Source organism: Lepus europaeus, chromosome 9 (genome assembly GCF_033115175.1).
Source record: "Lepus europaeus isolate LE1 chromosome 9, mLepTim1.pri, whole genome shotgun sequence".
Classification (NCBI taxonomy): domain Eukaryota; kingdom Metazoa; phylum Chordata; class Mammalia; order Lagomorpha; family Leporidae; genus Lepus; species Lepus europaeus.
This window is the reverse complement of record NC_084835.1, coordinates 117,043,776-117,070,543: the sequence shown is the minus strand read 5'-3', so window position 1 is coordinate 117,070,543 and position 26,768 is coordinate 117,043,776. Positions and strand designations below refer to the sequence as shown.

At 40.0% G+C, this 26,768-nt stretch overlaps 1 protein-coding gene across 1 annotated transcript in view; it reads left to right on the top strand.

Moving 5' to 3' along the window:
• Nucleotides 1-248: 248 nt before the first annotated feature.
• Nucleotides 249-26,768, top strand: part of CD226 (CD226 molecule) — an 87,929-nt gene continuing 61,409 nt past the window's right edge. Inside the window, exons 1-2 of the mRNA XM_062200309.1 lie at nucleotides 249-309; nucleotides 599-937. Of these exons, the coding sequence (XP_062056293.1) occupies nucleotides 264-309; nucleotides 599-937 (385 nt within the window). The 5' untranslated portion in view covers nucleotides 249-263. The remainder of the gene's footprint in view (nucleotides 310-598; nucleotides 938-26,768) is intronic.

Sequence of the window (26,768 nt, the reverse complement as noted above, 5' to 3'; positions counted from 1 at the left end):
TGCTGAGCAAATGTCTGCTGCATGAATGAATCGTAGAAAATAAACGACTGTTTCCCCGAGAGAGAAGTAACTCAAATCTGCCCACTCTTGTACAAGAGCAAACCTGTCTTTGAAGCTAAGACCTTTTTCCTGTGTTCATACTTCAGAAAAAGAAGACACAACTGATAATATCTGAGAGGAAGGAAGCGGTGCATCGTGCTGGGCCTCTGCATGTAGCATTATACACATTTTTTTATAGACCACCTCCCAAATAGTTTCCTGAGATGGATTATCCTGCTTTCCTCTTGGCTACTCTTTTTGTATACAAAGGTAAAGATATCTTTATGTATTCATTTAAAAAGCTTGCTCCTTTTTTCTGGTCTTACAGTGTGACATGGTCAGAATTTATAATGCACTTTAGTTGACTTAAATAGTTTACCACTTGTTAAGGAAAACTAAAAGTTGCAAATGCCAATTATCAGCAGTGAAAAATTTTTTTTGGGAAAAATTAGAAATCATCAGCCTTTTCCATGAATTTAACATCTTGCTTGGTCAAGATATTTATTCAATGTCTTTGTCACTGAAGATAACTTTACTTATGTGATGACATCTCTTTCAGCTCTATGTGAAGAGATATTTTGGGACACAACTGTTAAATTTGCCAAGAATATGACTCTAGAGTGTGTGTATCCATCAACGGACAACTTGACCCAGATTGAGTGGTTCAAGATCAATGGACTCCAGAAAAAGTCCATAGCCATTTTCAACCCTACTTATGGTGTGGTCATAAGAGAGCCCTATGCTGATAGGGTTTCCTTTTTAAATTCAACAATGGCATCCAATGATATGACCCTTTCCTTTCATAACGCCTCTGAAGCTGATGTTGGCTCCTATTCCTGCTTTCTTCACACTTTTCCACTTGGATCTTGGGAAAAAATGTTACAAGTGGTTCAGTCAGGTAAGGACCAGTTTTGTTTTCCTTTTTATTCATCTATAGCATTTGATTATAGAAAGCCTGAGTAAAAGCTACAAAATGTTTCATCCCATTTTTGTGGCTTTTCCCAATTCCACTCTTAGATTCTATATTATCGTTTTAAAGAAGTAATATTATGAATAAATTTTAATTTTTTAAATGTGCTTTCTTTTCTGAGCAGAAGCATCTCACAAATTTGAAGCCCAGATTTTGTGTTGTCTCCATGATAATCTGAGTCTAGGTTACACTGATGTAGATTCAGGAACCAAATACCTCCCTTCCGGTGCTTTATCTCAACAGTGTGTTCCATTCCCTTGCACTTGAACATCCGGGTCCTTTCTACAGCATTTAATCCAGAGTTAGTGCTTACTGGGAAGTGTTCAAACACTGGCTCTACCCGTTGCCTCACCCAAGTTTAGCTAGAGAGGATATTCTCTTTAGAAATTGTCAGTTGTCTTGGTGGAGAGAATCCAGTGATCTCTTGGAGTGTTTCTGCTCTGTCTACTGGATTGTGGTTTGATCCTTCCAGTGGTGGCAACATGGAGCATGTGATATACTGGAAAAACTTGGATTTTATAGCATTACTTTTTTCATATAAACTTATGGTGGTTGTTGCATCTCCCTCAACGTCAGATTTCTGAAGAGGAAATTGAGTTAATAATACTATTATCATTGTTATGTGACTTAGGGATAATATACTTAGAGAATTTGGCCCATGGTAATCAGAGAATACTAGGTATCATCATCACCATCATCACCATCACCATCATCATCACCACCATCATCATCATCATCATCATCACCATCACCATCATCACCATCACCATCATCATCATATTCTGTTCTTTTGAGACAACATGGCTAATGATAAAATTTTCAGGGATCAGCCCAAAGCAGGGAATATTTTGGAACTAGTTCTGTTTTGTTATCTCTCAAATTATACCCCATGGATGTGTAGAGTGGATCACTACATGTTGTTGGATGTCGTACTTTACTTTTCCGGAGTCCGTATTCTCTAACAACAGTTAGTGTTAGGAATATCAAATGCTCAGGAAACAAGAAAGGTTTACCCATGATTAGTTCTCCTATTTCCAATGGGCATAACTTAATGCAAGGTTAATTTTGTGTGTATGGCTGACATAGAGCATCAATTAGCAAACTCTCTCTAAACACATATTTATTAAAGTCTGCATTTTGCAACTCAAGTCCTCACTTGTTGTTATGTGCAATCTTCCATTAAACTGATATTTGTCAGTTTTCAGTGTGAAGCCCACTTATTTTTTTTTAATATTTATTTTATTTGTTTGAAAGTCAGAATGACAGAAGGAAAGACAAGGAGAGCAAGAGATCTTCCATCCACTGGTTCATTCCCCAGATGGTTTCAATGGCCAGGGCTGGACCAGCCCAGACAGGAGCCTGGAACTCCATCTGAGTCTCCTATGTGCATGGCAGGAGCCCAAGGAATGAGTCATCTTCCACTGCTTTCCCAAATGCATTATAGGAAGCTGGATCAGAAGCAGAGCTGCTGGGGCTAAAACTGACACTTACATAGGATACCAGTGTTGAAGGCAGCACTTAACCCACTGTACCACAATGCAGGTCCCTAGGGTCTACTTCTGATCAGTCATGCAAATGAAGGAGAGAATTTGTAAGGGTCTTAAAATAGAGTGAACTATTTGACACAAGGCCTGAGCCTTCAAGGCTGGAACGGATGGGCTTCCCCTCTCTGCCTCGCATGGTAAGCACTTGCAGTTTGGTTGCAGATCGGGTATTGATTTCAATTGAAAATGGGGAGGTTGACCTTTTCCAGAAGTTCAGGATGGAGGATGGAACCAAACTGTAGAGAAGGAAGTGATGGTGGCCACACCAAGGAGGACTTTTAAATCTTGTGTCACCAGTTTGGGCAATATTTTATTATTTTTTTCATCACCTGGAGTTTTTGCTCTTTCTATTTAGGAAAGAGAACTTTCTACTTCACGAGAGCTTTTCAAAAACAATGGGGATGTTTCAGTCAATTTCCTGTCAAGAAAGGAGAACCCAGTTCTTCTTCAGGTTTAATTCTTCATGATGTATCTAATATCATTGCTGTTGTTTCTGATCACTTATACTTTGAAAGAACAGATTGATGTCATAGACCATGTGGGTGGTCTATCTTACTTTGATATTTGGAGGGCTTCAGCATTTTAAAACAAGAAAGATAGTGAGTTTAAACAAGAAAGATAGAGAGATGTTTCTGCTATTAAGGTACTTAATTGGGGCCAGTGCTCTAGCGCAGCGGGTTAACACCCTGGCCTAAAGTGCCGGCATCCCCTATGGGCGCTGGTTCAAGACCTGGCTGCTCCACTTCCAATCTGTCTCTCTGCTGTGGCCTGGGAAAGCAGTAGAGGATGGCTCAAGTCCTTAGGTCCCTGTACCCGCATGGGAGACCCCGAAGAAGCTCCTGGTTCCTGGCTTCAGATTGACGCAGCTCTGGCCATTGCAGTCAGTTGGACAGTGAACCAGTAGATGGAAGACCTTTCTTTCTCTCTACCTCTCCTCCCTCTGTGTAACTCTGACTTTCAAATAAATAAATAAATAACTCTTTTTAAAAAAAGGTACTTAATTTTATGTGCTATATTAATAACATGCCAATATCAATATTTATTTCATTTTAATATTAAGTAAATAGAGAATTGGTGATCTGTTTAACAAAAAAGGACCAGAAATCCAGACATTCTAGTTTCTATAATAGTTTGTAAGAATTTCAAAAGGATAAATGAATTGAGCTGCATTTCCTGGTTTTTTTCTGCTGTTTACTGATGGCTTATTATGTATAAAGAGTCTTACATATTCATTTCATAGATTTTCGCATTTAACCCTCTGTATACACTTGGATATAGAGATTCCCTTGATTTCACAGGTGAGGACAGTGAAGGGTAGTGAGCCCAGTATTTTTCCATGGCCTCAGCCTTGTATGTTTTACATCAGGGAATGTTGTATCTAGATGTAAAATGACATCCTGGGGAACACGGGAGCCCACTAGAGCCCTCCAAGGGGAACATACCGGCGCTCACACTTGTCATTCCTCCAACCCCTTTAGATTTCAGCCTGAAGCTGAAGAGCAGGTTGGAATCTTATTCTGCACAAATGGTACTATTAATACAAAAATGATTCTAAAATTATGTTAGCTTCACAACAGATGTTTCTTAATTAGCGATGGGTGTAGGGGATTTAATGGCAATAATGGCTCTCCTTATTTTATCTATCAGAGAAAAGTATCCTGAGGTGACATGGAGGTAACATTTCAAAATCTGTCCTTTCATGGTGGGATTTGGGCAGGAAGTGGGGTCACGGAAAACATCACTGTCATCCACGTGTCTCTGGCCCTTCTAGTCAGTTAAAGAAAATGTAGTTACACTTACAACCTACTCAAAGTACTCTGCTACCTAAATTCATTGGGTGACAACTATGTGAAGTGATTGATACTTTAATACTTACTCAGGACCAAGAGAGGTAACGTTTCTCATCAGATATCTGAAGGCAGTGGGATTCGGAGTCATTAGCTACCTTATCCAAGGTTGCCAGTCTGCTGATTCACATCGCAGCACCAGGGTGAACCCAGTCAATGTCTCTGAAGTGCCAGAAGTGTCTCCTTCAAAATGAATCAGAGCGGCTCATGGTGGTGGAAAGTCATGCTTGACCATGAGAAATTAGGAAGGATTTTTAAAGGTAGAGTGGCTGGGTTAAGGGGAGGAGAGAGAATGAAGACAAAAGGGAATCTCAGAGGGAAAGATGGCAGGGAGGATGCAGCAGGACTGTGAAGTTCATGCAGGGCAGGTGCTGGCCCTGTTGACTGGGGTGCTGGGTTTGAGAAGGATGTGGTTCTTTACTGGGTTCTCAGGCCTTTCAGTGCCATGAGAAGTGGCCTGAGAGTCAGCGACAAGGGGGAACAAAGACCGTGAGGGTGGGACCTTCTTCCTGCCCACACCAGCAAAGGGGTTCAGTGAATGATACTTGGGAGTCTCAGATATGGTTTTCCTACAGCAGAATGTGTATTTAAAGAAGGAAGTTTTGGCCCATTGGCGCAGTCAAATTATTAGTGATACACTTGGAAAGTTGGGCAGCCCACATCTTCATATGCTTAATGGAGTTTGAACTTCATTCTGTAGTGTAGACTTTAGGGTTCCTCTGTGAGATACACAATAGACCAGTTTGTTTTTCACACTACCTGGAAGACTAAACTAGTTGCAGCCTTATAGGAGGGAAACAGTTCAAGGGTGGGGTGGACAAGAGGAATTCTGTATATTGGAACACTATGAACTGTTGGTAGGAGTATACATTGATATATCAGTTGTATTAGTCAGGGTTCTCTAGTGAAGCAGAACCAATAGGATATAGACGTATGTACAAAGACTTTTATTGTAACAAATTGGCTTATGTAGTTTTAGAGACTGGCAAGTACAAATTGCAGTGTGAGTGGGCAGGCTGGAGGCCCCAGAGGTGCAGATTAAGTCCAAAGGCATCTACTGGAGAATTCTCTCTTCCTTAGGGGAAGCCAGACATTTTGTTCTATTTGGACTTCAGGTGACTGAAAGAGACCCACCACATAATGAAAGGCAATCTTCTTCCTCAAAATTTACTGAAAGGGTCTGGCATTGTGACGTAGCATATAAAGCCACTAACTGTGATGCCAGTACCCCGTATTGGCACCAGTTCATATCCCGGCCACTCCACTTCTGATCTGGTTCCCTGCTAGTGGCCTGAGAAAATCAGTGAAATATGGCCCAAGTGTTTGGGCCCTTGCCACCGACATGGGAGATGTGGATGAAGCTCCTGACTTCTGACTTTGGCCTGACCCAGCCCTGGCCATTGCAGCCATCTGGGGAGTGAACCAGTGGATGGAAGATCTCTCTCTCTCTCTCTCTCTCTCACTCTAACTTTCAAATAAACACATGTTTAAAAAATTCACTGATATATATATATATATATTATGATTATATATACATAAATCTCATCCAATATCATCCACTAAGTAGGCCAATAAAGTTAGCTATCAAATCTGTAGTAGCACAATTTTTATAACAAACCAAATACTCATCGTTAGTAGAATGTGCAAACACATTGGGATGATTCATACAATGGAATGCTCTGAATCACTGAGGGTGATTAAGTATTACTTTGCTTATCTACAGGGATAATTCCCTGGAACATCATGTTGAAGAGAAAAAGCAAGTTGCAGGAAAATGCACAGGGTATAATTCCTTTAGAAACATGCAAACCTGAGTGTGTTATTTATAGCATAGTGGCAAACCATAGAGAAAGCAGAGTTCTGCAGCCTGGGCCGAAGGGAAGATCAGGAGAGGCCATAAGGGTCTTCAAAGTTCATAGTGTGGTGTTTCCCATATATAGATATTTTATTTTCAATTTGTCTTAAAATACCCTATAGAATTTCCTCTTTTGAATGAAGATACAATTGCGATTTTTGAGAAGCTCAAAGATAGTTGTGTACGCTGAGGTTGAGGTCGCCGTTCTCATTCGGCTTGGTACTCAGAGAGCGAAGCGTCAAGAATGATTTCAAATGTCTGTAGTCTGATATCTGCAGAAAGATAATTTATTTCACAAGATGGGAAATTAGGAGACCACCTTGGTTTGGAAGAGAAGGAGTAAATCTGGGTTCATTTGCATTCTGTTTTCAGGTAGCCTTTGGTTAGCTGACAGCTGAAATTAGGGGATGATAAACCAGAAGAAAGGTTAGGATTGGAAATACCAGTTTTGAAGTCATATGAATTACCACCCAGTATGTCTGAAAAAAAATGGTTAACTAGTAAAGTGCTAATGGAAAAGCCATATCCTGGATGATGGTCACATCTGGGTGTGTAAGGATATTCATGTTAAAGAACACAGGGGATATAGGAAAGATGGGGAGAGGCAGCATGGGGAAGAAGGATGAATTGTTGATGGGGAGCAGAAAGTGCATATAGCACACCATACAGTTGAGGACTATGAATTCTTGCTCCACACGATTAGGTGCTTTGTGTTGGGTCTTTCTCATATTTGTTTGACTTTGTGATCTTCTATATTCTTGTCCACTTATCTCAACTTGGGCATGGAGATGTTTCTCATCGTCTCCCTGGAAGCATTTCTCTTCTGGAGTTGGATGAGGCTCTCTGTGTGTCATCCATGCTCATTCTTAGAAGGTCTTTCACCTCTGCTTCCTTTAGGGCCGTGTGTTTTCACCCAGTTTCTAGCAGTTGACACAGCAGCTCATGCTTTCACATGTATGTTGCTGGTTTCTGGCACTGGAAGATCCCAGATAGAGGCAGTTCTGAGGATCCCAGAACAGAAAGAATTCAGTAGGCCATGCTGACCTCTGTATCTTGGTGGGAACAGCAGGATCAAATTTTTTTTTTTTTCTAATGCAGGGGTAATGTCATATTGAATTTGATTTAAAGCTGGGAAGAGAAGTGTCTCAGTTCCAGCTTATATAAACTGGTATGCTGATTTGTGGGAACTGAATTCATCCACTAATTCATCCATTAAGTCTTCACTGAAAACCTGTAACTTCTGAAGCCCAGTGGTTTGGAAGACAGAAAGACATGGATCTAACTCTCAATAGTATGTAGAGTATTAGGGGAGATGAAGGTTGTATATCATAAAGTATAATTTAAGGCCAAAAATTATAAGTGCTATTGCAATTCAGAGGATAGAATTTACTTTTAACTAGGAAATTCAGAATAGATCCAATCCATAACAAGTGGAATTTGAGCTTTACCTGGAATGAGGTAAGTCAGAGTATTTGGACATTGAGATGGGGTGGAATAACATTCCAGGAAAATTGCTTTAGAAAGTTATCTAGAAAATAGCTTTTGTTCTAATTTAACCTATTTTAGAAAGATAATTTTCATTTTCTGGAAAAGCATTATAGCAACGACAAAAACCTCTAAACTTGAACAAATAGAATTGATCAACAAATTAATATAATTTACTTTGCTTTATAATCCATGGCTTGGTTTGTTCCAATTTGTTGAATGTGATAAAGCAGAACATGAAGTAACCATGTTACTTAGGAGACCTGATGTACAAGTGGAATTGAAATGGAATTAAAAATATAATGCACCTCTGGCCTCATAATCAGCCCTTAAGGCATTCGGATCTGGCTAAAAAGCTCATGAGAGTGTTTCAGGCATGGCAAACCAAGACAGTCTGGCAAAAAAAAAAATCTAAATAAAAGATCTCTGTAGGTGAGATCCCAGTGGAAAGAACAGGCCATCAAATAAGGAGGTACCTTTCTCTGAAGAGAGAACTTCCACTTTGACTATGACCTTGTCTAAACAAGATTGGAGCTGGCAAACTCAAGAGGCTTCCATAGCCTTGGCAGCTCATGACAAGAGCCTTGGGTGATTACTGACACCAAAAATAAGAGTGTCAATTGTTAAATCAACAACAGGAATCACTGTGCACTTTCTTCCCATGTAGGATCTCTGTCCTTAATGTGTTGTACTATGTGAATTAACAGTATTACTAGTACTCAAACAGTACTTTATACTTTGTGTTTCTGTGTGGGTGCAAACTGTTGAAATCTTTACTTAGTATATACTAAATTAACCTTCTGTATATAAAGAGAATTGAAAATGAATCTTGATGAGAATGGGATGCGAGAGGGAGTGGGAGATGGGATGGTTGCGGGTGGGAGGGAGGTTATGGGGGGCAAAAGCTGCTATAATCCAAAAGTTGTACTTTGGAAATTTATATTTATTAAATAAAAGTTAAAAAATAAAAAAATAATTACAGGAAAAAATATAATGCACATTCCTCTGGACTTTTTGAAGATCCCCTCATTTATGCAATCATAGTTTATGATCTATCTTTAGCTTTTTGCATACTTTTGTTTTGCCTATCCCAAAGTCAGAGGGAAAGATGAAAAAAACATGAAAATGACACTACTTTGTATATTAATGACGGGTGCAAAGTGATGGAGGTCAGGACTTGGTCTTAAGCGCTTTTACCTGTCAAAAGAAATTCCACATAGGGACAGAAGAGCCACAGAGAAACAATCAATCTTGCCTCCTTTTCCAAGGGTCACCAGCTTGTTTTGTCATCAAGTTGTGCCCATCAAATGCATCCCTATTGCTTATAATTAAAGTGGGGTAAGAAATAAGGAAAAACTGCTTCAAATATATGTTAAAGAATTAAACCATTGACTCTCTTAAGGCCCATAGCAGCAGTCTCAGAAATGCCATAAAAGCTTTCCCCTTAATCTGAGAGGGAATGGGAGGAAGGGTTGGAGTGTGGGCTGGAGGGAGGTTGAGGGGAAAGTGCCACTATGTTACTAGATCTGTGTATATGAAATATATGAAACTTGTATAAGTTAAGTCAAATTTAAAAAACTTTATGTAACCCTGTGTTACATTTTTAGCAGTTTTTCATCCAAAGAAAGAGCAAATATATTAAGTAGTCCCTATAACAAATAGTCAAGTGGTCAAGAGATTAGACAGAAACATTTTAGAGACTTACAGATCTCACTCCTTAATGAAATGTAGTAATACAGAGAGAAGGTAGGTGGTAAATAGCATTTGAAGCGGTTGGGAAGCAAGCTTGTGGTCACTGCACTCTCGAGGGTAAGGTACTGGGGATCTAGCAGTAGGATAGTACCGAAACCTGCCAACGTTGTTTTAATTGGCTTAATTTGGGGGGACCGAGCCCAGGGAGGAGCATACTTAAGTGCACCAGTCACTATGAAGTTCAGCTTTCAGGTTTTGGGGTAAAGCTCTGTCATCAAAGAGAGAGGAATGTAAAAAAAAAAAAAAAAAAACCCTCCAGAACAAGATATTGTTATGGGAGGGGGAAGCCATTGTAATTCATAAACTGTACATTGGAAATTTATATTCATTAAAAGTTTAAAAAATATATATAATAAAAAAAATGGACTCCAGCAACCCAGAGCAGGAAATCTTCATGTGTAGCTATTTTGTTTACTAAGACAAACTTCTATTAGTAGATATTCTTATTTCTAAGATGACTGTAGAGTAAGGGAAACTTGACTGAATTGCTAGAGAATGAGCAACAGCTAAAATTTTGAAACAGTTTTTAAGAACCCTGCATGTTTTGTTAGCATAACTGGAGACCCCTCAGTTCTTGGTTTTTTCCTCCTTTAACTCTGCGATCACGACAGCTCACACCTCTCCCATTGCTGTTTACCACAACTGCCTCCCCCTGCGCTGAAGGAGGCTGCCAGCCACCGTATCTGGAACACATTTCCTCTTCAGGTGGGTGTGGGAGGTGTGTGGGTGTTTGTGTAGGGTGGGGATTGTGGCTGCACCAGTGAGTAAGAGCTGGCATCCTACAACCTTCAGTGGCCAGCAGAGTAACCATGGAACGCGTTAAGCCCACACCTCAGACTCCTCCCTGGGACCACCCAGGCTTCTGTGTTCTTTAAAATCCTCTCGTCACAGGTTGAGCACTACAGATGCCAAGCTTGCTCTCCAGCTCTTGTTCTTGGAAACCTCCCAGCAGGACTAGCAGGCAGGTGTGAGGGACCGTCAGAGAAGCCTCCAAGGAGTTGACCCCTTGACAGATCTCATTGTTGACCAAAAGTCAACTTACATGTTGCATTTTATAAAATAATAATGCTAGGTTTTGGAGGTTCAAACAAACAAGAAAATAAGAAAATAAGTGTACTGGATGTTTGGGGCTCCTTTGTTTGCTTTCTCTTTGAGCTAGTGCTGTCCTGTGACAATTTCTTTGGCTGTGATAAAAAAGATTTGGTTTCTAAGCTGTGCTTTTCATTGCTGGGTTTTGCTTCTGTTTGCAGTGTTGTGGTGGTGGTGGTGGTTTATAGGGACTCGAGGTTGCAGACAGGATGGCTTTTCCTTTCCTTTGAGAAAATGGTAGGAGATTATTTCTGAAGGCATTTAAGATTTTGAAACTGTTAAGAATTTTAAGACCATCAAGTCAATCCTTCAGGGATCAATGCAAAATTACTCCCTGAGGCAACATCTCTTCTACTTACTCTGGAATAGTTTTAATTAAATAACTCAGTTGATGGGGCCTCTGGCACTTCCCTGGAGAGATTGTTCACAATCCAATAAATCTCATTGTGAGAAAATTTTCCCTGACTTCAGCTATTTAACCAACCTACTTTTTTTAAAAAAAAGTCTTTTTTCATAATCTTCCCAGGAAGAGAGACCTATGTTTCATAGAGGATTGATATAAGAACGTTTCTAAGAATGAAGGGAGAAAATCAATATGCACACGTGCTAGTAAGCATGTAAGCAGCTATGTGCATTACACCTGCTAAATCAAGTGAGGTGCTTATGGCCAACAGGAACGAAGTCTAGGTGTGAACTCTGAGCATTTCAGTGCTTTGTTCAGTTAGCCTAATACTGGAGAAATTTAACATTCTCAGTTCAGCAGACTGGCCCTTAAGAACGTGTTTGTCCCATTTCTTGGTAGGTTACATAAAATTCTCTGTGTCAGCAACATCTGACATTTCCAGAATAGTTTAATGAATGTGTGTGTGTGTGTTGTATCCTCTGTGTGTATAGTGTTACTACCTTCACAGCATATAAAGTCCTGAGACTAAAGGAAATTCTAGGTCGTATACCTGAATTCACTAATGTGTACGGTGCATTTATTTTTATTTACACACTGGAGGATATAATTTGGCATTTACTATTTTTCATCTGAGAAACAGGCAGGGAATTCAGTTGTCTTTGAGACAGGCAATGTTAGTATAGTCTACAAATGACACCCACGACATCAGATTTCTCAAATTTCTATTACCTTTTAAGTAACGTAGTCGTCTACTGAAATAAAATAAAAAGCATTCATTCAACATAGGGCTTATAGCTTTTTTTCTTCTATTTTTCTTAAATCCTAGAAATGGTTCCTAAAAATGGAACACAAAATGAACAAAGATGGAAACATTGCCAACTACTGGCCCTGTGTTTCTTTGAGCTGACACTCTGTTTGAATTTTTATTTTTAGCATAGTCTATTATGTTTTCAGTTAAAAAGGCAGAATTGCATCAAAGGAAAATTATAAAACATTGCTGCTTAAATGATACTTTGAGGTTTGTAAGTCTGTTTTATTGGATGAATGCGCATAATAGTAATTTAAAAATCAATGTACACTCTTTTCTGAATTCTTTGAATGGACATTTATTGCTTGCTGTGAGGAAAAGAATAAATGAGTGAGAAAGTCTTTGTTTTTGAGAAATTTATAATGTAAGTGAGGAGGTATGGACTTGTACACCATGTTAACATGTGGGCCAAGTAACCATAATGTAGGGTAGAACTTGGTCAGTGGAATAAAACAAGGTTTTAGGAGTTGAGAGATGAAAAGGATTACTTCTGGTTTGGGGGACCCATGTCCTGAAATGTCAGTATGGTTTGGGTGGGTGAAGATGAGTAATTGTGGAAAGAGGAACTTCAAGAAGACACAGAAAGCATCACATGGAAGGGAAACACTCTTAGCATTTGAGACACACAGAAAATGTGCTTGGACCGAACCTTAGGGGAAGTTATAGATTTATTTGGTGGTTTGTCAAGTGGAAGTCAGGTGTCAGCCAGGATTTGGAACCATTACGCTAGCAATATCATGTAGGAGGATTTAGAGGCAGGAAGGCAGAAATAACAGGAGGTGAGGAAGCAGGGGAGGCAAAGGGGAGAGTGTACTCCTGACCAAAGCAGGGCAGTGCCTCCAGGGTGGCCTCCACAATGCAGTCTTCACAGCATCTCTGTTCACCTTCGTCAGTCCTCTGCAAGTTCCTCCTTCCCATCCCTTTCTCTTCTTTAATTCCATAAGTATTTCTTGAATGTTCATCGTGTATTGGGGACACTGTGAATTTAGAAGGACACAGGAGAAATATCCCCCACCCTGATCTCATGCCCAAGTGTCAATGACAGTGCAATTTGAAGCTTGCTATAATTTGGTTGCACAGGACAGGTACTGATGCTGTTGAGGATGGTGATGGCAGTGTGTGTGTGTGTGTGTATTGAGAAATCTGTGGGATATTATTTAAGGGACAGATGAACTGAAATAAATGTGCCCTCACCAACATCCCCATGAAACTAAGAGAAAAAAAGAAAATTCTTGACTAGTTGTAAATAAAGGTCAGTCTTCCTGTGGATTTGTAGGCTAACTTCCATAGCATACAACTCCATGAAGCCTCAAGTTCAAAGTAATCCATAACCTAGGTACTCAACTCCTGTATGAAAAGACCACTTCATTCCAACCTTCAGTGGAAACCCAGAGAGGCTTGGTAAAGAATCATAGAATCTCAAAATGTAATTTCACTCCTATACATTACCTTTTAGGAACTCTATTAATTACCACAGATCAGGGAAAACATATGGTGGTATTTGCCTTGTGCAGACTGGCTTATTTCACTAAGTGCAATGTTTTCCACTTGCATCCATTTTGTTGAAATTGACAGAATTTCATTATTTTTTTTTTACCACAGTGTAATATTCCATAATGTATATATACAAACCATAATTTCTTTATCCAGTCATTAGCTGATGGACATCTGGGTTGATTCCATATCTTAGCTCAGGTGTGAATTGAGCTGCAATAAACATGGGGTACAGATCACTCTTTCTTTCTTTTTTTTTTTTTTTGACAGGCAGAGTGGATAGTGAGAGAGAGAGATACAGAGAGAAAGGTCTTCCTTTTTGCCGTTGGTTCACCCTCCAATGGCCACTGTGGCTGGTGCACTGCGGCCAGCACATCGTGCTGATCCGAAGGCAGGAGCCAATTGCTTATCCTGGTCTCCCATCCGGGTGCAGGGCCCAGACACTTGGGCCATCCTCCACTGCACTCCTGGGCCATAGCAGAGAGCTGGCCTAGAAGAGGGGCAACCGGGACAGAATCAGGTGCCCTGACCGGGTCTAGAACCCTGTGTCCCGGCGCCACTAGGTGGAGGATTAGCCTGTTGAGCCAACGTGCCGGCCAGGATATTTAATATTTTTTGTAGTTACTGTGAATGAGATTGATCTCAGAAGTTCTTTCTCAGCCATGGCATTATCTGTGTATGTAAAGGCTATTGATTTTTATGTGTTAACTTTATATCCTGTCATTTTACCAAAATCTTTTATGAGTTCCAAAATTCTTTTAGTGGAGTGTGTTGGTTCTTCTATATATAGAATCATGTCATCTACAAATAGTGATAGTTTGACTGGCTTCTATCCAATTTGTATCCCTTTGATTCCTTTTTCTTACCTAAAGGCTCTGGCTAAAACTTCCAGGACTATATTGAATAGCAATGGTGAGAGTGGACATCCTTGTCTCATTCCAGATCTTAGTGGGAATGCTTTCAGTCAATAAGATGCTGGCCATGGGTTTGTCGTAAATTACCTTGATTGTGTTGAGGAATTTCCTTCTATAACCAGTTTGCTTAGAGTTTTCATCATGAAAGGGTATTGTATTTTATCAAATGCTTTCTGTGAGTCTATTGAGATAATCATATGGTTTTTGTTCTTCAGTTTGTTAATGTGATATATCACATTGATTTATTTGCGATTGTTGAGCCATCGCTGCATACCAGGGAAAAATCCCACTTGATGCATAAGAATGGTCTTTCTGATGTGTTTGACTCCAGTAGCTACTATTTTGTTGAGGATTTTTGCATCCATGTTCATCAGGGATATTGGTCTATAGTTCTCTCTTTGTTATATCTGCTTCTGGTTTAGGAATTAAGGTGGTGCTAGTTTCATAGAAGGAGTTTGGGAGGATTCCCTCCCTTCAATTGTTTTGAATAGCTTGAGAAGAATTGGAATTGGTTCTTTAAATGCCTGGTAGAATTCAGCAGTGAAGCCATGCAGTTATTGGGCTTTTCTTTGTTGGGAGGGTCTTTATTACTGAATCAGTCTCTGTCTTTGTTATGGGTCTGTTTAGGTTTTCTGTGTCTTCATGACTAAATCTTGGTAGATTGTATGTGTCCAGGAATCCATCTATTTCTTCTGTTTTCCAATTGGCATATAACCCTTAGTAGTAATTCCTGATGATTCTTTTTTTTTTTTTGTAGTATGTGTTGTTACATTTCCTTTTTCATCTTCAATTATATTGATTTGATTCTTATCATTTTTGGGGGGATGGTAGTTGGGTCAATGGTGTATAAAATTTTGATTTTTTTTTTCATAAAAGCAGTTCTTCATTTCATTGATCTTTTGTATTTTTTCTTATTCAATTTTTTTATTTCTGATCTAATTTTAATTATTTATTTCCTCCTATTAATTTTTGGTTTGATTTGTTGCTCTTTGTCTAGGTCTTTGAGATGCACTGATGGCTCATTTATTTGGTGCCTTTCCACTTTCTTGATGTAGGCACTAATTGCTATTAACTTCCCTCTTAACATGGTTTTTGCTATATCCCATAAGTTTTGATATGTTATATTGTCATCTTCATTAGTTTCCAGAAATTTTTTTATTTCTATTTTGATTTCTTCTGCGACCCACTGTTCATTCAATAGCATGTTATTCAGTCTCCATGTGTTTGCATATATCCTCAAGATTCTTAAGTTTTTAATTTCCAGCTTCATTCCACTGTGCTCAAAAAAGATGCATGATATGATTTTGAGTTTTTTCAATGTGCTAAGACTTGATTTATGGTCTAGTAAATGAAAAGAATGTGTATTATGCAACTGTGGAATGAATGGTTTTATAGATATCAGTTAGTTCCATTTGGTCCATAGAGTCAATTAGCTCTGTTCTTTGTTGATTTTCTGTCTAGGTTATCATCCATTGATGAAATTTGGATGTTTCATTCCCTCATTACTATTGTATTAGAGTCTGTGTCTCACTTTAGATTTTTTTGTTTGTGTGTTTGTTTTTGACAAGCAGAGTAGACAGTGAGAGAGAGAGAGAGAGAGAGAGGTCTTCCTTTACTGTTGGTTCACCTTCCAATGGCCACTGCGGCCAGCGCGCTGCACTGATCTGAAGCCAGGAGCCAGGTGCTTCTCCTGGTCTCCCATGCGGGTACAGGACCCAAGGACTTGGGCCATCCTCCACTGCACTCCTGGGCCACAGCAGAGAGCTGGCCTGGAAGAGGGGCAACCGGGACAGAATCCGGCGCCCCGACCAGGACTAGAACCTGGTGTGCCGGCGGGCGGAGGATTAGCCTAGTGAGCCACAGTGCTGGCCGTCACTTTAGATCTTAACATTTACTTTAGATAGCCAGGCACTCGGGTATTGGGTGCATATACATTTATTATAGTCATATCTTCCTTTTGAATTGATCCCTTAATCATTACATAGTGCCCTTCTTTGTTTATTTTAACAGTTTTTACGTTGTAGTCTATTTTGTCTGATATTAGGATGACTATACCTGTTTGTTTCTGCTTTCTGTTAACCTGGAATATCTTTTTCCATCATTTTACTTTCAGTCTGCAGGTATCTTGTTGATGAGGTATGTTTCTTGTAGGCAGCAAATTGATTGGTCTTGTTTATTTTAATTCATTCAGCCTCCTGTATCTTTTTTTTTTTTTTTTTGACAGGCAGAGTTAGACAGTGAGAGAGAGACAGAGAGAAAGATCTTCCTTTTTCTGTTGGTTCACCCCCCCCAAGTGGCTGCTACAGCCGGCGTGTTGCGGCCAGCATGCTGTGCCGATCTGAAGCCAAGAGCCAGGTGCTTCTTCCTGTACAATAGACTTTAATGATTTAATGACTATTAAAATGAAAGCTGAAAAATTAGCAATCAGAATATTCATTCTTCTATTGCTGGAGACACCAAGTTTTTTTTTTTTTTTTTTTTTTGACAGGCAGAGTGGACAGTGAGAGAGAGAGAGAGAGAGAAAGGTCTTCCTTTACCGCTGGTTCACCCCCCAATGGCCACTGTGGCTGGCGCACCATGCTGATCCGAAGCCAGGAGCCAGGTGCTTCTCCTGGTCTCCATCCGGGTGCAGGGCTCAAAGACTTGGGCCATCCTCCACTGCACTCCCGGGCCACAGCAGAGACCTGGACTGGAAGAGGAGCAACTGGGACAGAATCTGGTGCCCCAACCGGGACTAGAACCCAGGGTGCCAGCACCGCAGGTGGAAGATTAGCCTAGTGAGCTGCAGTGCCGACCATCCTATATCTTTTAATTGGAGAGTTTAGACCATTTACATTCAAGGTGACTATTGATAAATGTTGACTTGGCCCTGCCATTTTCCCCTAAATATTGTTTGCTCTGGACTTCCTTTGTACTTTTACTGGGAGGTTTTCTGCCTTCACATTCTTTCATAATGTTTATCTTACTGAGCTTCTGTGTTTAGCACATCCGTAAGCATATTTTATAAGGCTGGATGAGTGGTGACAAATTCTTTCAATTTCTGTTTGTTATGGAAGGTCTTTTTTTCACCTTCACTCATAAATGAGAGCTTTGCAGGATGCAGTATTCTGGGTTGACAGTTTTTTTTCTCTTACGACTTGGACTAAGCCTCTCTCTATTCTCTCCTAGCCTGTTGTGATTCTGATGAGAAGTCAGCTCTGAGTCTAATTGGAGATCCTCTGAAAGTAATCTGGTGTTTCTCTCATGCACATTTTAGAATCTTTTCTCTATTTTTTTTACCACTGAAAGTTTGACTATAGAGTATCATGTTGAAGATCTTTTCTGGTCATGTCTATAAGGAGTTTTATGTGCCTTGTATACTTGGATGTCTGTTTCTTTCTCCAAATTAAGGAAATGTTCTGTAATTACTTTACTGAATAGGCCTTCTAATCCATTCTCTTTTCCTGCACCTTTAGGGATTCTTTTTTTTTTTTTTTTTGACAGGCAGAGTGGATAGTGAGAGAGAGAGAGACAGAGAGAAAGGTCTTCCTTTTTGCTGTTGGTTCACCCTCCAATGGCCACTGCAGCCAGAGCACTGTGCTGATCCGAAGCCAGGAGCCAGGTGCTTCTCCTGGTCTCCCTTGCGGGTGCAGGGCCCAAGCACTTGGGCCATCCTCCACTGCCTTCCCGGGCCACAGCAGAGAGCTGGCCTGGAAGAGGGGCAACCGGGATAGAATCTGGTGCCCCAACCGGGACTAGAACCTGGTGTGCCGGCACCACAAGGCGGAGGATTAGCCTGTTAAGCCACGGCACCGGCCTAGGAATTCTTAAGACCTGTATGTTGTGTCATCTGATAGTATCTTATAAATCTCCCACACTGTTTTTAATTTTTCAAATTTCCTCTTTTTTTTTTTTAAGGTCTGACTGAAAAAATTCCAAAGATTTATCTTCTAGCTCAGATATTCTTTCTTCTGCTTCTCCAAGTCTGTTGTTAAGGCTTTCTACTCTATTTTCTATTTGACATATTGAATTATTGCTTTCTAATATTTTATTTTGATTTCTCTTCAAAACCTCAATCATGGGAGAATTTTTTATTCATGTCATGTATGGAATTCTTTAATTCATAAATTTGCCTCTCATTTCTTTTGAGTAATCCTGTGATTAATCTTTTGAATTTTGTTTGAGACATTTCATTGATCTCTTCATCTTCAGATTCTTATATTGAATTGTTTTGTGCTCCTTTGGGGGGTCATGTTTTCTTCCTTATTCTTGGTCCTTGAATTTCTGCATCTTTTTTTTTTAGCATTTGTGGACATACTTGCTGGTTTTGTCCTCTGATGGTTTTTATCTTGGAACACTGTGGCTTAATGAGTGCCTGGTCTTTCAGTGAATATCCAGAGGTGGGTGCTGGGTGTGGCCAGGGAGCTCTGGTTAGTGTTCCAGGGTGAGGTGGTTATCCTGGGTGACACCTAAGTTGGGCGTGGTATGATCTATTTTTAGCAGAAGGGAAGGTATGATCACCTGTGTTGACATAAGCACACCCTCACCTCTCTTCGAAGGTAGTCAGTGGCCAGGTGTGTATTACACAGTGGGTATAGCACTCATCCACATTGCTCAAAGGATCTGTATAGTCCCCACTGTGACTGTGGATCCTGTTGCAATGATCCACCCCAGGTAATCAGGGAGCTCTGAGCCTGTGAAGCCACTCAGAGTGATTTCCCAGACGTCCAGTTATTCCCTGTATCCTCTCATGCATTCACAGTGTTCCCACAGTCTCAGCACACAAGGTTCCCACAGTCACAGGTTTCCTAGGATCTGCTGTGCCCCACAAGAGTGTCCCGTCCACAGAGAGAGACCTTCCCAGAGCCAGCTGTCCTGGTGGTCTGAGCCCCAGAGCCTGTGACATGTTGAGAGGCTGGGGGCACCTCACAGTCCTACATAGGTGCCCAGCCCCCTGTCAATCCTCCCAGCAAGACTCAAAGTCAGTGGGGAACGTGGATTTTTCTCTTTGCTATAATCTCTGGGTCACACACATGCACAAGAGCAGCCAGCTGAACACTGCCTTCTCCAGGCTGGTTTCTGGGTAGGTACTGGGTACTGCTGAGAAGATGGCATCTTGTCTCAGCCAGGTGCTGGTTGTGTGCACAAGAGCTCCTGCAGGCAGCCACTGCTTATGCCCAATATGGCACCTGCCCTCTGTCAGCCAGTTACCAGGCACCTTTATCTTACTGGGTCAGCTGGTACCCTATCCCACTTAGGGCTCCAGGCCGGACTCATGCCATACTCGCCCGCTGACTGTAACAGGAGTAGCATGGGCTGCTGCAATCTGATGTCACCTCACTCTCCAAAGCGGGCGCTTCCTTCAGCTCTCGGCTACTGTGGTCTTGTGTTGTATCTGTGTTTGTGCTGTGCATTCGTACCTTCCATACCAATCCACGGCATTCGTTTTCCTTCCATAGAATTTCCACTGCAGTTTTTTTTTTCTAAGTCTCCCTGAGAATGTACTTCCTACACACCTTTTAGAAAAGCTATTTAGCCCTAGCCCAGAGCAGTATGCCATTCCCTATTCCAACAGCTTGGAGTCTCCCCGCTTTGTTGTGTAAGATTGCTTAAGCTATTTGGGGTCTCTTCTATTTCCGTATTAATTTTTAAAGATTTTATTTATTTGAGAGGTAGAATTACAGGCAGAGAGAAAGGTCTTCCATCAGCTGCTTCACTCCCCAAACAGCCGCAACAGCTGGAACTGGGCCAATCCAAAGCCAGGAGCCTGCATCTTCTCTGGGTCTCTCATGCAGGTGCAGGGACCTAAGCACTTGAGCCATATTTCACGGCTTTCCCAGGCAAAGAGCAGGATTAGAAGTGAAGCAGTTGGGACTTGAATCGGCACCCATATGGGATGCTGGCACAGAGGGGGGAGGCCTAGCCCACTATGCCATATCACTGGTATCTCCATATGAATTTTAGCATCTTTTTTTTCTATATCTGAGAAGAATGTCATTGGTATTTTAATTGGGACCACATTGAATCTGTAAATTACTTTCTAAAACATAAATCCACTCCTTCCTCAAATCTGTTCTCCTTTCAGTCTTTTTCAAAGATAGTAGACGCATTTTATCTGTACCCATCCATTTATCTCAGTCTACAGGGCAGCAACCTTAGTTCACAGCACTCTTGTTTCTCATATCTTTGTATTTTAAAAATTACTCACCATCCAGATTTTTTTACCTGAGCATCTTATCTGACTAACATAGCTAATTATCTTCCCAGAAATAAAATATGCCCGAACTTTGGATTCTTTGGTGAGATTGCATTTCCAGCTGTCTGTGTCCACAGGGCAGAAAAGAGATGCCCATCCTTCTTTCTCAGTCACTTTCAGGTGTGACAGTGTGCTGAGCCTCTGCCTTTCTAGAAATGAGCCCGGACAATTTACTACACAAAAAGAGTTGAGAACTTATATTTCATTGTACATTGGATATAAAAGAGAAGGATTTTAATACAGTGATATAGAATAGAATAATGGTGTAGTGATGTGGAATAGAATAATGGCATCAGGTCTTCATTGGGATCCTGGGAAGGTGGTGCTATGATTTACTGAACTAGAGAGAATGAGGTGAGAGGCAGACCGGGGCTGGGGCTGAGTTTGAGACATCCAAGTGAAGCTCACTATGGGCAGGAGGAGTTTGGAGTCAGAGCCCAAGAGAGAAATCAGAGTGGAGGTGTAAGTGTGGTAGAGGAGCAGATGGGCGTGAATGTATGCAGAGAGCTCTGGCCCATGAGCTTTCACATTAGTAGCTACTCTACATACAATGTCTATTTTTTGACATCCCAAGCAATGTTCTAAAATCTTTACCTGGATTATTTAATTTAATCCTCACAATATTCTTATGAAGTATATAATATCAATACAGAGTTTTAGAAACTACAGTAAAAAATATAAGGAGGACAAACCAGAAAGTGTAGGGAGAAAAAGAACTTAATGCATAGAAGTGACTTGATGGAGTGATGCTTCCTATAGAAATCAACATGGAGAGGGATTCCATTACCATTAGACCCAGAGTCTCCTCTCTAACCACATCAGTGCTACAAACCAGGGCCCTAATACCCTCCCATTTTGCTGCATTTTTGGAAAATTGAAAATACTCAGGCACATCTGGATAGAGTTGATCATCCAGTCATTGTTGATCTGCTTCTCTGTTGGCAACATTTTCCAGGTTGAGTGGCACTTGCTTTTTTATGTATAATATATTCTAGAGTTCCCCACAACCTCCATTCCTCATTTTAATATCTTCTGGATTCATTCATTTCTATTATCTTCCTGGACCATCTGGGAACTTGCTTTTGCAACCCTAATCTACCCAATTAATCCTAAATACTTAAAAGTGCTATTCAAAGCCATCTTAGGGCTTAGTCCCTGCATACATTCCAAATTTGCTTTTGTATATTCAGCCAAACTGTGTTTATTTTTTTTAAAGTGTTTATTTATTTGAAAGGCAGCCAGCCAGGTGCTTGCTACAGATGGGGTTAGCTCAGGTCCAAAGCCTGGAGCTGGAAACTTAAACCAGTTTTCCTACCTGGTTGACATAAACCCAATTATTTGAGTCATCACTGCTGCCTCCCAGTGTCCACATTAGCAGGAAGTTGGAGTCGTGAGCCAGAGCTGAGAATCAGAGTCGAGTTGGGAACTGAACCCAGGCTCTGCAATGTGGGATGTGGGTGTCTTAATTCCTAGGTTAATTTCTTACTCCTATGCTAAGTTTAATTCCATAAGCACCCTATGTATTTCTGAATGTTGATGTCTTTGCTAGTGTTGTTCTCCCCTTTAAACACTTTAATTCCAAATACCAGTTATCCTCCAACTGACAGCTTAAGAAGCCTTGCTTCTTTACTAAAATTGGGACTCATGTGGCCAGCGTCCTGGTGTAGTAGGTTAAACCACCACCTATGATGCCAGCATCCCTTATGTGTGCCGGTTCGAGTTCTGGCTGCCTCATGTCATATCCAGATCCCTGCTAATGGCCTGGGAAAAATGGCAGATGATGGCCCAGGTGCTTGGGTCCTGCCACCCATGTGAGAAACATGGAAGAAGCTCCTGGGGCCTGGCTTCAGCCTGCCTCATCCCTGGCTGTTGCAGCCATCTGGGGGAGTGAACCAACAGATAGATCTCTCTCCCTCTTTCCCTCTCTCCCTCTCTCTATGTAACTCAGACTTCCAAAATAAATATTTAAAACAATAAAATTGGGAATCAATGTCTCCTTTACTCTCTCAGATTGTGTTTGTGACCCTGTTTTTATTGAGGGTAATTAATTTTCCTTGCATGCACCTAGTATTTACCATGCCCATCTCCCTCACTACCCCCTCTTCTAATTGAAGATAGACCATATCCCATTCCATTGAATGGAATATGGTGTGTGGAACAGTGGTTTGGACTTAAGAGACATACTTAATAAGACAGAGAAATAATGGAGATGAAAGGAGGGGAGAGATGATGCCTCAGAAAGTCATTAGCATTAACCCCTGATCAGTACACAGGAAAGGTGTTGATTTCATGCACTATTATGTGTAGCAGAACAGCCTGTCATAAATACTTTCCAAGAAGTGAAATATATTCTGGATGGTAATGAAGATTTATAGCATATCACCTGTGTTGAAATGTTATGGTTAATGAATAGGAGAAGAGCATCAGAATGATTGCATTGTGGAGAGTGGTTCCAAGGGGGTAAGATTGGCATGAAGAAGTTTGGTTAGAAGTCTACTTTAGTAGTGCAGGTGCAACTTGGATTTTAGAGGTGTTGTTCTTGTATTTATTTATTTAGAGGTGATGGGGATACAGTAGAGGGTGCAAATTTGACATATTTAGAAAGAAGAATTGACAGAATCCAGCAACTAATTGGGCAAATGTTTTGGGGAAGAGAAGTTCAGAATGACACCCAGTTTTCAACACTGGAGAGAATGAGAAAGGGTCAGTTTTGAGAGGGGACTATGGCTTTGAGCATCTGTGAATAGTAAGTGGAGAAAAGAGTTTGACCATCTCAACCAGGTGTGTCTTTGGGTTCTCCTTTGCTGTATGATTCGTCTACACAACAATTCCTAGCCTAGTTTGTATTGGGTTATACCTTAAGTATTAAATACAAGAACATTCTCCCAGTATGTTTGACAAAGGAGTAAGACTCAACAAGTCCACTAATTTCATGACCTATCTATAGTTCCCTTTTGGATAGAACCCATTGAAATGATACTTGTCCTAAGGCATTGCAACCATTTGCAATTATTAGATGTGTGTTGTGTCAGGTAGACTGTCTCATAGTCCTGCAGAGCAGGTGGGATGTTCTGGAGGTTTCCAGTTCAGGTAAGGTAGTCTTGTCCAGTTAATGAATTAAGTCTAAGGCTCATCATTTCTTAAATATACATTACCTCTCTGTTCTGATGGAAAAGTTTGGAAATTCTTGACTAGTTTCGTCCATAAAGATGGAAAAAAATTGTCCCATAAGCATTTTGGGGATTGTGTCTTTAGTCACTGAAAAATTTTTGTTGTACCTGCTGTTTTCAAAGGCTCTCAAGTTTCTTTGACTCCCTTATTCTCTGATGTATTGAAAAAACATTTCAGCATTTATTTTGGAGTCTTTTGCAATATATTTTCCAAATACTCTTTTGACTTCATTAATCATTTTTGACTCTGGGGTTTATAACTCTCCCCAGTTGAATGGTCTTTATGGGTTTTGTTTGCAATGCTGCCATCCTACTGTGACCCTTTTTGACTTTGCCAGTTTACCACGAGGAGTTTTATCTTACACACCTAATAACCCTTTGGTTCTGTTAGCATATATTTCCTGTAGACCTTCAGAAATATAATTTTAAGTGGTTTTGGGTTTCTTCTGGGATTTTTACCTTTTTAACTGTATCTTTTTTTGAACTAGAATATTTGCATTTTGTTGTCATTTCCATTTGCAATTATGCAAAATTTCCAGTGGGCTTTCTGACTTGCCTTTCTAGTCAGAATTGCTTTTAGTCATTTGATCATGGCAGGTGTTTCAAAGTGCATAAAATGTATGTATCTATTTCATTCTACAATGCAATATAAATTTCAATATATTTTTGCTTCTGTGGATTCAGGAATCCATTATATGTGTAATCTAGATGTACTGCACCTGTATATTTTTCAGTGGGGGAATAGAATGTAGAAGTCATCCACCACCTTTCCTAGTGGGACTTTGTAGACTGCCTCATTTGGCATAATATTTCCATATTGGTTTTATGGTATTAGCTAGGTGGTCTATAGTATAATGTAAGATGCTAGTTTCCATCCTATAAAATTTTAAGGTTTCTGTGCTAGTTGCTATTTAGATATGACTTTTGTGTAGGTTGTCTTCTACAAGTAGTGTGGTACCACTTTTTTAAAGTATGAAGACACAAAGTGCCATTGATCTTTTTTGATTAACATTTTTCCATTCTGAATTAGATGTGTTATTTATATCAAGGTTGTCATTTTCTTTCAATTTTTCCATTACTCTTCTTAATTATTTTTTGGACTTGGTTCTGCAGAGGTAAGGTAATGACTTTCTATTGGTCAGTTTCCAGATAAAGAGTATAATATAGACTTCACGAATGAAAAAACAAGATTTTGAAAAAGGCCAGAGCTTATGGGGTAAGGTTTAAGCAGTAGGTGCTGAAAGACTTAGTGGGATTCCATCCAGTACAACCTTCAAGCATCCTGTACTGATCTGCAACATGATCTTCTCTAACATTTTGCTGAATTTGACCATTTTGTTACCATATTTCCCCTTCAAAACCAGTCTCATGCCAATGTTTACCAGCTCTAAACACAGTATTGTCCTCTTATAGGAGGATTGGATAGAAATTTCTATTACCTCAGCACAGAAGACAGGAATTACATTCTAAGATAGCAGTGGCCAGTTATATGCAGATGGGGGAGGGACAGGCACAGGAGTGAATTACACTGTATGAGTTACAGTGCAATTTTACATAGAGAACTCTAGAATTAGTGGTTTGTACATCATCTCAGGAGTCATGATGTGCTGCATGATTCACATCTGTTCTTCTGGTACTTACACCTGTAGAAGGAGTCTGATTCCTTCTGTTAGGAAATCGAATCAAATCCCTAGTGTCAAATACTGACTTGCCTCCACTAGCCAGGACTTTTGTTACAATGTCTTTAACATGATAATAATGTTGCACAAAATGTAGGATGTTTTTGAGATTCAATGAAGCATTCCCTGGGAACTATTTACCACACCTCTCCTCAGGTTACAATACTTAGTGTATTTTAAATATCATTGCTATTAGTTGGCAAAAAATAACACCATAAAGAAGAATGAACCAAAAATGTTTTCTTTGTGGGAGGAGAATCATGCATAGCACCAGGGAAAAAGATATTCAGAGGGCATGTCTTTGATGAAAGTAAAAAGAAGAGGCATAAACATGAAGAAAGGGGGGCATTGCTGAGAAAAGAAGTGGTTGTATTTTATAAACTGCAGAAGGCGTCACTATTACCTACATTTAAATGGACATTTGGAGAAAGTAGGGGATGTGCTTTCTATGGGAAACTCCCATGTTTCAAAAAACATGAAATGGTATTCATAAATGGGAAAAACAAAGAGACAGGTGAGCTTTATCAGAATAAGTGGATGGAAAGAAAGAAGTTTCTTTTAATAGCTTTCCTGAGGTAAGCAAAACAGTTAAGATAATCTTCCATTTTCCCCATTTCCAGTTCTGGGTTTGAGCCTCAGTGGAATGATGAGAACAATAGTGGAAGAAGGCCGAGCTCCATTCCTTACGTAGCTAACAGACGCTTCTGAGAAAGAACTTCATTTTAAAAATTCTGATTCCATATGTGGTACAATTCAGTAAATTACATATCTTGTTATGAGTAGTTATGAATCAGTTGTGATAAACAATTCATTTTGTCAGACTTAATAAGCATACCCTGCATTGTTCAGTGAAATAAGAAGAAAATGGGCTTTGCCTAGTGCCATTTATTTCACACAGAGATAATACACTTTCTGTCTTTGGCATTTATTTATTCTTAAAATTTATATAATCTTCTTGCCCTTAGTTCTTCCAAAAAGTAGAGTTATTAGCTTTCTTTTGATACTAGACATTGTATGAATGGTTTTATCTACCTCCCAGATGATCCTTTAAATATTATGGTGAAAATGAAATGTTTTGTCTTAGGTGATAAAATTCTCTGGCTCTAGGCTTCCTTTACAATATTCTTGATATTCTTTTGAGCTATTTAAAGGTTATTTTTTTCCCTCCTGTGTCTGAAAAAAGCTCCCTGACAGCTTTCCTGGAATGTTCGAATTGCCCGAGTTTCCTTCATATTCTCACCTTGAACATAAGGGAAACAGTTCTTGGTTGTCCTTGAGTAACAAAGTGGCAGATTAGCTGAGATAATATGCAGGATTCATTTGATGTGCATTTGATGTGGTGGTTAAAGCCTCACTTGTCCCAACATTTTGTTTGAGTTTTTACTTTTTTCCTATGGTTGACATTTCTTTTTCTTTTGCTCTTTTATCTAATTTCAGCAGCCAGATCTCTCATTGGATACTTTACTTCTCAAATTCTCCTTCAT